The sequence below is a fragment of the Cydia splendana genome, chromosome 11 (genome assembly GCF_910591565.1).
Source record: "Cydia splendana chromosome 11, ilCydSple1.2, whole genome shotgun sequence".
NCBI lineage: Eukaryota > Metazoa > Arthropoda > Insecta > Lepidoptera > Tortricidae > Cydia > Cydia splendana.
Window position 1 is genome coordinate 12,423,300 of NC_085970.1, and position 15,089 is coordinate 12,438,388.

Genomic DNA, 15,089 nt, shown 5'->3' on the forward strand with positions numbered 1-15,089 from the left:
TGACATTATTTAACTGCTATTGTTATTTTATTATTAACATTATTTGGTATTCATTATAAATATTTTGAGGTCAAATATTCCTCGACACTATAAAACGGCCGCTCAATCAGCCAATTTTTGAGTCTAGCCTTGAAACTCATCAGACTAGGCGCATCAGTTATGGATACTGGTAGGTTATTGTATACAGCGGGGCCCATAACATGTATAGATTTAGCCGTTTTGGCTAGACTACGTGGCACTGCCGCTAATTTGTGTCCATAGCGAGTTACACGGTCGCTTTTTTCACCCCGTCTGGGATATTTATCGAGGTTCTCCCGTGTGTATACGGCTGTCTGGAGTATTAGGAGACCCGGCATTGTGACGATACCCAAGGCGGTGAAGTGTGGCTTAGCCGACTCATGCCATGGTACTCGAGCCATAGATCTTACGGCTCGTTTTTGAAGCCGGAAAACACGCTGCCAGTCGGCCGCGCGTCCCCATAGCTCAAGCCCATATTGTACTATGGACTGTATGCTGGCATAGTAGCAGCTGCGGACTGCCTGCCGCGGAAGAACAGTAGTCAGCCTACTGTGACTGGCCATATGCCTATTACGTAATATTAAGCTCATTTATCAATATAAAACTTACATTTTAGCGGTGAAGGAAAGCTTCCGGGAGCTTCCTTGCCGGTCGTGGGTTTACGTTCTTGATTTTCATTGAAAGATCTAAACGATGGTAACTCGAAGCACTTGATTTCATAGTCTAGTCTTTATCATATGTATCCACGATTAAATTAATTGCTAATTAACTTAGTAAAAACAAAATAATAACAAGAATTTGCTTAGGAAAACAAATATTGTAAGGTTGTTTACATTGACTTTGACAGGTATAGGCGCGGTGACGTTCTGATATCGTTTTAAACCGCAAAATTCAAAAAGCGTGAGGTAGATAAAAGGTTACAATGATTAAATAATTAACTTCTATTATATGTTTAATACATTATTATAAAAATAAACATGAAATACGTCAGTACGGACGCAATATTTGGAATCATAAAGGGAAAGATGTTAACTCAAACATACTTTTGGTTGCTTTAGTGTGCGTAGGTATCGTTGAAAAATAGCTTCATCAGCATTAATAGATTATGAACGTTAAAGTGTAGGACATAAGGCTTATGTAAACAGAATAGGATTTAAATATTTGAATTTCGAATACTGTCGCCAGTTTTATGATCGTATTGTTCGGGTATGGTTCCGTTGGGTTCGGCAGATTATGAGCCTTAATGAGTGGGACATATGACTTAGTAAACAAACAAGGATTTAAGATCTTTACTTCTAAGAGGATCATGTCGCTATTTTTATGACTGCATTGATAGCCTCCACCTTGCTAACATTAAACGATTATGAGTATTAATATACAGGGAATAAGCACTTTCGAATAGTAAACAAACGGGGATATATGACTCTTCTTCTTGAAGCGTTGAAACGTTTGTCGCCATTTGGATATTATATAAGGCTGAGCGGGCCTTGCTTACGGACTTATTCATTCTCAGATTTCCGACTAACAGTGACTCTGGCTTAGGGCGTACATAGTGCTGGTGGGTGGAGTTTCTCTGCTACTTTTTCTGTGTTTGGGTTTACCTGGAATTATCCTAGTGAATTTAAACTTGGAATTTGTGTCTGTGTTTGGTTTTACGGGGACAATATTGTCGTAACGCTGAACTTAGACTAAGTGGAGATTCTTTGCTTGCCTGTACCTGTGTTTCTTTTGTCGTGAAGTTTTCTACATTGTGTTTCTGGATTCAGCTTTGGGGAACGATACCGTTACAAAGCGTGGATTCAGAGTGGCAGTGTTTAAGGGAATTTCATGATTTTGTTTTATTTTGCGTGGGGTTCTTTTTGTAAAAGTAAACTTAGATATTCTCATACCTTTCTAAGGTACCTTTTTGCTAATTTTAAAGCCAGATCATTGCTTGGACTGACAGTTTGTCCGACTAAGCGCTTCCCACCTTGCGGTGTTAAAGGGGAACGGTTAGGAGTCGTTTTGTTACCAAGATAAGGGTTGACTTGGCACTATCTTTATACCAACACAGATAGTGAAATATCTCTCCCTTCCTGGCCTCCAATGCCCAACTGATAGACTAAAATGAGGGCGTCACGTGCGCGCCATTGAGAGTAATCTCTGCTCATTTGAAACCTACAGTATTTGGAGACCTTGTATATTAAATATATTTATTTATACCATTCATAGACACAATAGGGACCTGTGTTACCCATGTTGCCACCCTGCCTTTGTGCAAATCGCCATGGGGGGACACAATCACACCGGCCTGTAGGTTGCTTTATCGGTTTCGCCTGCTGAACTATTACAGCTTCTCGTAGGGACAACACTTGTGTATATTACAAAGCATTAGGTCGATGGTAAGAACGAACTATGCTTTGAATATACTAGATTAGGGCCTACGTTTAGGTATAGGGTAGAATCACACACTATAAATATGGGGTTTCTGTTAGGTTGGTATATATTTCTCCTTTTAAGGACTTCAAATATGGTATCATTATTTTAAGTCATGCGGTAAGGTGGTTAATCGTCTAAATCTCCTAATATTTTAATTTATCTGGGTAAAAAGGTAATATTTCAATTTTATCTATCACAATTCTGGTCTTCTGGAGTAGAAATGAAGTACTGGGTATTGTAATCAGGTTTCTAAGGTATTTACAAAACAAATTATTTAATATCAAGCTGGGTTTAGGAACACAGACTTTTCTGAGATAGAAAATCGAAGAAAGGATTGTTTTAGGGACCCTTTGGCAGGCAGAAGTAATCCAGAGGATGTTTCGAGCTAAATATATCTACTCGTCTTGATATTCTTAGTCTTATAAAGCTTAATTTTTAACAAATAAACTTAGTACTTCGTTTATACCTCTAAAAATCAGATTTACTGTTTATACTCTTAGTTCTGGGAAATGGGATTAAAGGATTCGTATCCTTAGCTTTTGAATGTAAAAAAGATTAGTAATTTTGATGACTGATGGATACTTTTGACACTTCTTTTCATCATCATCTAGGTGCGCTTATCTTACGAAGTGTTGGTCATAGCCCTTCCGGCTAAAATGGTAGGCTAGGTGTTTCGATTGATTTTGTAATCGGACTAAGAGTTCCCAGACTTGCATCGGGCATACGGAGTAGCACGTGTGAATAAGTCACACATCGCTTAGAAGTTGATAGTTAACTGTAATTATCCTTAAAATCCTAGGGAGTAAATGAGCTTACCTCAGGAGTGCTACTTCTATGTTATCCCGGGGACTTAATAGGCGTAGCAGGATTTTATCAACAAATATTTTTATATTTATATTATCAATTATCGTATATGCTGCATATATCTTCAATATCATTCTTGTTTTGGTTCTTTTGATGACACTTACATTACGCCATAAAACTAGTAGTATTTTCTATTCTTATAATTAAATAAAAAGGTTTCATTCTATTTCTTAGCTACGTCATAAATTATTTTAGTAAGTATATTAAATATTCTTTAATTAAAATCTAGGTAGGTAATAATATCTAAAAACCGAGTCCAAAATTTAGCTTTACTCATTAAAGAATCTAGGTTTCCGCGGTTCACTTCGAGGGGGTCCTAACTGCTAGCTAGACGATCACGACAAGGCCAAATTATAGGGGTAATTATTAAGAGGGGGGTTTATTATATGTATTTATTAAGGGGGTATTTATAGATATATATTTGGGGAGGGTACACTACCCAAGGCAAAACAAGCTCTTCCCATTTTTCCGCAGATGGATTCAATGTGGTTCTCCCACGTTAGGGTTTGGTCAATATGAAAACCCAAGAAAGAAGTAGTACTGACCTGACCAATAACACCACTGGCGAGTTCCACATGCAGCGGGCGACGCCTGCGTCCGGACAAATCGAACTGGATGAATTGGGTTTTGGTTAAGTTTAAAATGAGACCGTTATGTTTAAACCAGTTCGATAATTGCCCGGCAACCGTGTTTAACTTCAACTCCAGTTGGTCAATGGTTGGAGCGGTTACGATAGCAGCAACGTCGTCCGCATACATGTAAACCTCGCCCTCACTTACCGCCATGGGCAAGTCATTGAGAAGGACCGAGAAAGCCACATTTGACAGAGATGATCCCTGGGGGACGCCGATGGCGGTCGAGAGCCCATGTGAGTTCAGACTACCTCTTTGACCAGTTACATATTGCGTCCGGTCGCGCATGAAGTCCGACATCAGGTCTTGCGCAGGTCCTCGAACACCATAGTGGTAGAGCTTCGAACATAGTAAGTTGTGGTCAACTACGTCAAAAGCTTTCGAGAGGTCGCAGAAAAGGACTGCGACCTCGAGCTTTCGTTCACGCGCTTGGAGTATAAGGCGTACTACTTCACGCGCCATCATTGTGGTAGATCGTCCCGGTCTATACGCATACTGGCGTTCTGATACGCAGTTATTGTTCAAAAGGAACTGAGATAGACGGGTTGTCAGTCCATTCTCGAAGATCTTCGCCACTACTGGTATAATACATATCGGACGATAACAACCAGGGTCATTTTGCTTTCCCTTCCCTTTGTACAGCGGGCTGATCCTTATTTCCTTAAGGGACTTCGGGTATCTCCCAGCTCGCAAGCATTTATTATAAAGCGCAGCTAATGGATGAGCGAGCGGAGTGGCCGAAAGTCTAATAAGTTCCACTGATATACCGTACAAATCTTGGGTGGGTTTATTTGCAATATTTTTAACTATGATTTTATGTACCTCTGCCGGTGTGAAATGCTTGAATCGCAGCGAGCGATCGGCAGTGGCACATGCGTATGAGAGCGACGCAAGGGCGTGCGGAAGCTGCGCAGGCGGGGCCCCGCACCGAGTCGCGGCCCCCTTAAACTGCTCATTCATGGCGTTTAATAAATTTAATTTACTTGAGAATTCGGACCCGTCTGGTTTTTTGATTATATCTGTATAGTCAACAGTAGAAGTTTCATTTTTGTTCGTTTCTGTGTTGACTATGTGCCACATAGCTTTAATTTTATTATCGCTACTATTTATTTTGGTAGCGTAGAATTCCGATTTAATATCCCGCGTTAGCTCATTGTACCTACTATTAAGATCGGCTATTCTTTGTTCTAACGACGTTTCCTCGGGAAATTTCTGTTTGAGATCGACAAGGTCAAATAGCAATCGTTTCATATTGTATACTTCCTCCGTAATCCATGTAGTACTTTTTGAGACGTTTGGTTTGACCTTGAACGGGAAACAGATTTCTATTTTGTTAATTATGATGTTAATTATTGCAGTCGCGAGGTCGTCAACGGTGGTTTTGTTCTGATATAATTTGTCCCAATCCACACTGTCAACGGCTCGCGCGAAGGCAATTTTAGAGGCGGCGGTGTAATCGCGGACGCGGCGGGTACGCGGGGGCGGCGCGGACGTGCGTTCACACTCAATTTCTACGCGGACGCCGTAGTGGTCGCTGATGTTTGTTACCGCTGCAGATGCACTTACCAAGTGACTTTGATTTATGTACACGTGATCCAAAGAGGTGGATGTGGTACTGGTTTCGCGCGTGGGGAAGTCTACTACATTCTCAAAGTTATGTGGCGTAAGGATGTCAAGTAAATGTTTATGATCGACTGACATGGTTAAACAGTCTATGTTGGTATCACCAACTACAATGCAGCTGTAACCCAATTTATTGACTTTGTTGAGCAGCCGATCTAAAATGTCAAGAAAATCTACAGATTTGACTAAATTTGATCGATAAACACAAACCACTAATACATTGAAATCTTGGATCAATGTGGCTGCAATTTCGCAATATCTTTCCACCGACATAGCAGTTAATTCTGTTATTTCCATAGAACTTAAAGTGTTCTTTACATATATACAAGCGCCACCGTGTTCACGAGAACCGCGGCAAAACTTAGATATCAGAATATAGTTACTTATGTGCACACTTTCTAGCTGGTTACTTGTCAGCCAATGCTCCGTAAGTGCTAGAACATCGCATTTTAATTCATCTTTTAATTTAATTTCATCCACGATGGATCGGGACAAAACGGAATATTATGTAAGTAGATTCTACCCAAGACCAAAAATTAAGTAAGTATATATTCTTTATTGTGCAACATACAGTTAATTAATAGTTAGTGCTTAGTTTAGTAGTAGAAAACGGGATGCTTCAAAGTCCCTTTCCCTTCTGGTACGGTATCCTAAAAAAAAGTCATTTACAAACGAAATCACCCTAATTCGAAGAACTGCATTTTCCCCATTTCCCACCGTTACCAAACCAAATTAGAGCGAACAAAAAGGGCATTCCATTTCATTGTTATGGCCTATTTGCGTGACGATAATCTTTAGTCAGGACATGGTTTGCTTTAGTGAGGCCCATCAAGATCAAAACTACACAGATTACATAATATTGTATACTTAAAGCAAAACTGTTGATGCTCAATTGGCGTAGAAACTAATACAGTGAAAATACCTAAAAAACTCAAGTAGTGAAAGTTCTATCGTTACTGCGAATACTTTTCCCATACTTTTGCTGAATAAGTAATGCTCGAATATTTTTGTGAAATCGAGGCACACTTATACAAACTTATAATGGTGCTTTGGGATTCGTATAAAAAAGGGTTTTAATGCGGGATTCGCAGATAGTTTTTTTTTAACATTTCACGTTAAGTATCCATTTATTTTGCACGCAGTTCAATAATATTTTCTTGGAATTACTGTACGTACCTAAATATTACGATTTTTCCATAAATTTAACAAAAAATACCAGTATGTAAGCATTTGCTATACCTAAGCGAATAATTAACGACATTAAAACCTTGGAGCATATAACCAAACGGAGTAGCCATTAACAGGCGTTCCCCTCTGTCGAAACTCTATGACCAATAAAGATACACATTGTTTGGACTGACGTTTATCTGACATGGCTCTTCCTGCCCCGCAAAAATCGGCAGACTGCTTTGTACAGAAAATCACAGACAAAGCGTCTCCATTTGGTTATATCCAAGTTAAAAACAGAATACATCCCCGTATCCTTAACTTGTTCAAACATAACTCGAGACATCTGCTCATGACATACCCCTCTAATTGCTTCAGAATAACTAACACTATAACAATAACCAACAAGCTTGATGGAACTTAATTCTATGCTTTGTGTAATTAATGAGCTTAAACTACATCAGAATGATTACACCTACATCAAAATTATTGTGTAACTTCAAAGGCAAAGTTTTGAGCTTATAAGATTATTAACTGGTCTTGGTGAGACCAAATGACCTAAGCGCCTTGAATTTCCTATAGTTGTACGGGTTTTAGTTTCAAGTGCAATAATGTGTGCGGAAACCCCAGTGCGTCTTTACACAATGTCATATTAGCTTGGTGGACTTTAACTAAAGGTGGTTTTAGCTAATTGAGTCCGATAAATAGCTTGTTATATTGATTATGTCTCGTAATATTGATAATTTGCTTTTGATAAAGGTTTCCTTTTTACGTGATACCTTACTCATGAATACAAAGTGCAAAACGAATTTCATCGATTTATCACGTCTTAAGAATGATAGCCAGATATTTGTGTTTAAATTCTTGCTATTTATAATCACGTAGGTAGCTACTTAATAATTACATTAAAGCTACACTGCTGTTCCGACTTCACAAAATCATAAGTATTGCTTTTTTCTTGTTAATTTGATCTTACGATGCGACAAGGCAGCTCAAAATATGAAGTAAGTTTTTTTTTGTGAAAACATGCCCTTGCTGAATGATAATCACGCTAAATGTCTATAGAACGCTGTTTGAAAACTGTACACCTTAGTCAAAATATATATGTATGTGGCTTGGTCGTTTCGCTACCGTCATAAGGGTGTAAGGTGAAAAATGTATTCACTGTTCACTACGTTACTGATATGTTATTCAATAGTTTTTTTAAAAGCGTAACGGCCAAGCCTTGACTAAGTAGGTATAAGGTGTTAGTTCGTGAAGATAGGCCTTGCAGAGTTAGGGCCTGTAGAAGAGTAGAAACTTGGCTCTACATGAGATCCGATAACTTTTTGACAGTGCGAGCCATTATGGTATCGTTCCCGTCACAAAAAACATTTTCATGTAAAATGTTGCCAATTTTATATGAACATATTTCATACAAAGAAAGCTAAAATCATAATGCTTCATGTAGTTGAGTAAAAAAACAAAATATATTCCAGCTTTGATTAATTTTAATTTAAAAATCCGTTGATCAACGAAACAGCTTAATTAGCTGTGAAAGGTTAATGAATAGAACCTTAACGAGCCGATTAGAGCCACGGCCAGCGCTAAGCGAGTTTATTACAGGATCGAATTAATAGGGAATCAACTAAGTACCTAATTAATTACTAAAATAGTATAGTAATTTTGGGGTCAAAACCAACAGGTTTAGCCTGGAACTGGGCACTTGGGCAGGTCATGTATGACGCATGCACCGACAGAGATGGGCTAAACTAGCCACGGAGTGGGTGCCATAACGTAACCGCCGGAGTGGTTGGCCTAGGAGGAGATGGCGAGACGACCTTGACGCATATCTCAGCAAGTGGACGGATACTGGACTTTATCGGGAAGATTGAAAGTCTAGGGGGAGGCCTTTGCCCAGCAGTGGGACACTTTATACACCTATTCATTGAAAAATCTTTAAGCCAGTTTTATAGTTAAATGTTCCGTAGGTTTTTCTGTAACCTTCTTTTTGCCTTACCCACCTTACATTACTTTATTTTTGGAATCATCCCAAAGCATCATACTCGACCTCATCTTGAAAAAAAATTAATAACGTAAGAAAAGCATTATGATAATAACTTTACTGCCTTGTCAGAATTTATCCTTCGGGCGGGACGGGAAAAGTCTTCAGTAAGATTTTTACTACCTTTCAAATTATCTGTTAATTCAATAATCGGTCCTGAGAAAATACTGATCGTTTTGATTTAGTAAGAGTAGTAAGACCCATGATGCCAAATTCGTGAGATTATTTTATTTATAGTAATAAACTGACTTAAAAACCTATTTTACCCAGTCTGATTGGAAGCAACCTCTGAAGTCCAAACTCGGCTAACTTTGCTCATAATCAAACGTACAAATTTACGAGATCAGAGATTCCGATCCGCACGCCGCTCGGGTGTGTATGTACGAAGGTATACAGCGATATCCCGCTCGCGCTCGGGAGCGGTTTGCGAATACACTTCCAATGTGAAGATCACCTTACAGGTTCAGAACTAGCCGGGTGGTTAATAATGTTGTCAAAACTGTAAGTAAAGTAGGTACCTCCTTCCCCAGGGCTTAAAAATGTGAGCGAGTTGACCTTTCACTGCCAGAAAGGGTAGGTACTTCCAGATATTTTTTCCCAATTTCGCAACTAGCATAAAATGCCAACGAAAAACGGTCAAGCATTTATCATTTGCTCTTCTCCACGCGCCTTGGTGTAAATAATATATTTTGCAGATCCTCAACGTTAGCAACGCAATATCGCGTGTGTGATGGTTGATTTACTGGACGGTATACGTCTGGGGAGTTGTTTCTTCGGAAGCCATAGTAACATTGTAATGTTTATATTGTAAGGTGGTCACGCGTGATGCATTAGTCCGCCACCATCTTACTTTTTTTTTCACGATTTCGGCATTGGTCCCACATAACAAAAGTTGTTCAGTATGACCTATTAAAGTCACTACGCAGATTATGGCTGGAGCTTAAAATTTCATCTTGTATTTTTTAACAAAATCCTTATTTTTAATACCTTGCGTGATTAAGTAAGACACAGATAAATCCAAGCTCACTGACGAGAGGCGTGGCTATTCTTATTTTAAAGTCGATTTCAAATAGGGAAAACAGCGACTTTAATATAAAAGCTAATATTTCCTATGGAAACATCGTCAAAGGAATATTTAATTTAAAATGATTGTCTGAATTTCCTGAGGGAATATATGGACGCTATTAAAGTAATAGCGTTGGAATTAATAATTGCCATTATTATTTGAGTGCATTTGCGTTATTGTTTCGTATAATTCAACAGCTATTGTATTAAATTACTGGAATCAATAAAAGGACTTTAAAGTAGGTAATACAAAAAAATATTTAAATATAAAAATGAATAATGATGATCCGAAAATAAACTGCATATTAATATGAGATGGTAAAAGGCATCCAATGATAATAATAAATATTGATATGTACAGTCAGCGTCGTATAGTAGGCAGCATCCAAAGTATTCAAATAGTTCGGTACGTCATACAAATAATTTAGTGTACCGAACTATTTGAATACTTTGGATGCTACCTACGTTAAGACGCTGACGGTACTTGTACAAGGCAAAATTGAGTAGGTATTATGGTCAATGTGGCGAAATCCGTGAAGACCATTTACAAGCTCTTTCGTCGCTTTTAACATATTCTTACGTTTGTATACACATCTCCACTTACAGAAGATCGGTAGACCTGAAGGAGTAACCCTTTTCCTTTCTGACTGTGTCTGAGCGACGTACAGTCAGCGTCGTATAGTAGGTAGCATCCAACGTATTCAAATAGTTCGGAACTCAATACAAATTATATGGTGTACCGAACTATTTAAATACTTTGGATGCTACCTACTATATGACGCTGACCGTACCCACGTATACAAATACCTTCCTTCCCTTCCTTCGTTACCTTCGGGTACGGAACCCTAAAAACGCTAATGATAGAAGCAACCTTGCCAGTGACAGGGCCAAAACAATGAGTTTGCGAGCTTGAGTCACGTCGGATAGTTTTCTTAAATGACTCATCGTTTTCATTCTAAATAAAGGGCTGTGTCACCAGCGAGGAGTCAAGGCCGAAACGAGCCTGAAATTTGCGTAAGGAAGTTGTAGCTGTTCCGTTAATACTACTCGTACCCTAATAGTATTTGGTGGAACAGGTACATAATAAGGGGTCTTAAAATTCTCGGGTCTGTTTTTACAAAACTCAACTTCGTTTATCGTTTTGTAATTTCGGCTCTTGAATTTTAAGACCAAATTAAATATACTTTTTCTAAGACAGCAGCAAACACGTAGCTAAAATCATAAATAAAATCAAAGTAAATAATTGTTTGTAGATCTTTGCCTAGAAGTAAAAAAAATCAACAGTTGCATATTGTAATATTCCTAAGAACATTGCTTTTAGGATCCTAAGAACACTGCGCCGGGGCCGCGTGCCGCAAGTTGATTTTGTTGTCATTGGCAGTCATTTGATCTACAAATAAGAGTGCTAGACTATAAAAAATAATCTGTATTTGAATTATACCCATAGTTAAAAGTCTAGGATGTTCCATAATAATTTATAGTAACCGATTATCATCAGTGACCGTAGGTACGTCACCATAATAAAAAAAATAGTTCGTGAAAAATCCCCAAGAACATTATTTTTCCCGAGGCACAACACTACCCCTTGGAAGTTATACTGCCATATTATACGACTATTTGATTACTATTTTTATTTGATTCTAGTTTTACTGCGTTACTAAGCACATAACTGCACATTCGTGGGCCAGTCACGTATAATTTTGACGATCGTTATTACGCGGTTAACTCGCTCAAGTATTCGTTCATTCATTTTGGACCACCCAAATAGAATAACAATGGATCGTTAGTAATGAAGACGTCTAAGTTCTTATAATGTTCTTGATTGTGATTGATGATTGCACAATTGTAGTTGAGTAGTTTGTAAAAGAATTATTTTCGCTGGATTAAGTACAAAATGGATTTGGGAAAAATTATTTAGTGAAAACTGACAGTCGGCGGGAGATGGGTCGAAAACGTTCGGAAAATCTGGCTTATTTTCCGTGGACAGTACGAAATTTAAAGTTTAGATTTTAGATTTAAGCTAGTTATTAATTTCGTTTAGTAGTACCACTGTATATATATTGTATGTAAATAAAAGTTTTTGGTACATTTTACTGATACATACAGCTTTAATTATACAGCTTTTAAGAAATAGGAGGCTGGATCATGCTTTCAAGGGTACGGCAAGAAAATTTGCCTTTAAACTCCATTTATTTTATGATGTCTACAGGAATATTGCTTCACTTTAATTCATATTTAAAAAGTTTTTGACCCGAATCGTGCTATACCTACATAAAATATAACAGACGTCACTATTCGGGATTCGAACTTTCGTATCTAGACGTAATATTCAACGTATCTAGTTCGAATCGGGCCGAATGTAAGTTAATCCTAACTTTTCCAAAAACAAAATAGAATGTTGATGTTTCGCTAAATTTGGACCACATAGCGTATATATTACGTACATAATTGCGCATATTCAGCGCGAAGTATTTCAATTTGGAGTTCCCAAGAAAATTTCCGCCAACAGTGGTATGCTTTATAGCATTTTTACGCCCGACCCGACGACAAGAGAAGACAATTTCAAAATATGTGTAGTAGCTACTTTATTACCTAAAGGAGGTAGAACATATTATGGGTGTAATAGAGAGGTCGCCAGTCTTTTAGACGAGACTTGACGGACTTTTTGTCGATCGGTGTCTGTCTGTAGGTACTCAAATCTTGCAAGTGGAATTTGATCCAATAGAAAGATTGTACGTACATTTTGATTTTGATAACAGGTTATGAATGTGATCTGGATTTGTTATGAATATGATCAGTCAGCTGTCTAAAGTGTCATTTTTCAACCAGAATTGTCATGTCTCTTCAATTGGATCATATTTTGCCAAAGACCGAATCCTTTGAAACTAATAAAGGCGGGCCATAATATTGGTTACTGAGTGGAACCAACGGAACACCATAGATAGTGTAGGCCGGGGTTCAGGCAGACAGAAAAGGAGATGTCGGCACGACTTGGACGCTTTCTACCCCAAATGGTGGGAAAATGCCAATGACAGGGTCGAGTGGAGAAAACGAGAGGCCTTTGCCCAGCAGTGGGACACCAAAATGGGTACACTACATAATTCCGAAATATTTTATGCCGAATTTTAGAATATCGAATTTTATTATTCCGATTTTTAAATGCTCGACCCATCAAAATTCCGATTGTCGTAACTACCGAACGATGAAAATCACGAAGTTTTATATTTCCGAATAGCAAAACCGACGATTTTTAAATTCCGAACCACATAATTCCGAATATAACAATTGCGATACTGAGAAACACCGAATTTAACTTTTACGATTTTTGATATCACATAGTCCGAAATTTTGAATTCCGATTTGACGTGATTCCTATTTTAAACATGCCATTTTTTTAATTTCCGAATGACGATATTCCGAATTTGTTGTTAATAAATAAGGGTACCTACGTTTCTATAGGGGGTAGCAGTTCTAACCTAACCTACACCTACTTTTCTAGTAGCAGTTGGTTTCTGTGAAGGTCGCAGTTCTAACCTAACCCACTTTTCTAGTAGCATTTGGTTTCTGTAAAGGTCGCACTTCTAACCTAACCTAACCCACTTTTCTAGTAGCAGTTGGTTTCTGTAAAGGTCGCAGTTCTAACCTAACCTAACCCACTTTTCTAGTAGCAGTTGGCTTCTGTGAAGGTCGCAGTTCTAACCTAACCTAACCCACTTTTCTAGTAGCAGTTGGTTTCTGTGAAGGCCGCAGTTCTAACCTAACCTAACCTACTTTTCTAGTAGCAGTTGGCTTCTGTGAAGGTCGCAGTTCTAACCTAACCTAACCCACTGTTCTAGTAGCAGTTGGTTTCTGTAAAGGTCGGAGTTCTAACCTAACCTAATCCACTTTTCTAGTAGCGGTTGGTTTCTGTAAAAGCTCGCAGTTCTAACCTAACCTAACCCACTTTTATAGTAGTAGTTGGTCTCTGTAAAGGTCGCAGTTCTGATCTGACCTAACCCCCTTTTGTAGTAGCAGTTGGTTTCTGTAAAAGTCGCAGTTCTAACCTAACCTAACCCATTTTTCTAGTAGCAGTTGGCTTCTGTGAAGATCGCAGTTCTAACCTAACCTAACCCACTTTTCTAGTAGCAACTGACTTCTGTAAAGGTCGCAGTTCTAACCTAACCTAACCCACTTTTCTAGTAGCAGTTGGTTTCTGTAAAGGTTTCAGTTCTAACCTAACCCACTTTTCTACAGTTGGTTTCTGTAAAGGTAGCAGTTCTAGCATGTCCAAATGATTTAAATGCAATTTTTTTTTGCAGATTAATTTTAAAAACGGCTGACCATTTAATTGCTTCCCTTTTGAAAATCACGAATTTCATTATTCCGAGTTAACAAAAGATCGAATTTCTGAATACCGAATTATTTTATTTCCGATCGTTCAATGATATTTCGGAATAGACAAATTCGGAAAAAATATTTTCGGATTTTTTTTTAATCGGAACTTTAAGCTTTCGTTCATATGACAACCAGATTTTAAGTATTCGGAAATAGCGCAGTAGTGATTTTCTTCTTTTGTGGATTTCAAAGTCGTCATTTCGATATTTCGGACGTATAAAAAATCGTGATTATGAAAATCGAGAAAACTTTGGGTGTTCCCCACCAAAATAGGCTATCAATAAAATGTGAAACTTTGCTTTACGGCCATATGTAAAAAGACACTTACCGATGGCGCAGTGAGCAATTGCAGCGCCTCACTGAGATGCTTCAGCGTTAGCGTGTTTCTCTCGTCGTCCTCATCATTCCCAGGATGATGTATCGAGGACTGCCTGGACCTGAACTCTGACTTCTTGCCTCCGGAGCCGCCGTTAGCGAACTGGTGCTGCGAGGACGCTCGACGGAACGAGCACGCCATTTTGATTTTGTGGTGCGTTCACGTCATAGTAGGTTGCGTTCTGTAAAGAAGGTAGACGTTATTATTCGTTGTTTCATTATTACTCTTGTAGATATTATCATCCTAGAAATTTATTAATTTATTGTGACTTTACATGTTTTTATTTTTTATTTTACTGACCTTGGGAGACTAGTCTTATATTGACCGGGATATGGATCTTTTGTATAGTTTTCGAGCTCCCGATATTTCGACACCCACCCGCTATCTAAATATCGGGAGCTCGAAAACAATACAAAAGATAATCACGGTCCCTCGATATAAGTCTAGTGAAACTAACCGTGAATCATTCAAAACTTGGGAGACTAGTTTTTTTTTATTCATACCAGAT

The 15,089-nt window shown here is 38.3% G+C and overlaps 1 protein-coding gene and 1 pseudogene across 1 annotated transcript in view; both read right to left on the reverse strand.

The window, feature by feature from the left end:
* LOC134795132 (uncharacterized) overlaps positions 1–5,633 on the reverse strand; it is a 33,968-nt pseudogene extending 28,335 nt beyond the window's left edge.
* LOC134794892 (head-specific guanylate cyclase) overlaps positions 1–14,756 on the reverse strand; it is a 123,783-nt gene extending 109,027 nt beyond the window's left edge. The window contains exon 1 of the mRNA XM_063766731.1: positions 14,534–14,756. Within this exon, the coding sequence (XP_063622801.1) occupies positions 14,534–14,722 (189 nt within the window). The 5' untranslated portion in view covers positions 14,723–14,756. The remainder of the gene's footprint in view (positions 1–14,533) is intronic.
* Between the last annotated feature and the right edge of the window lie 333 nt (positions 14,757–15,089).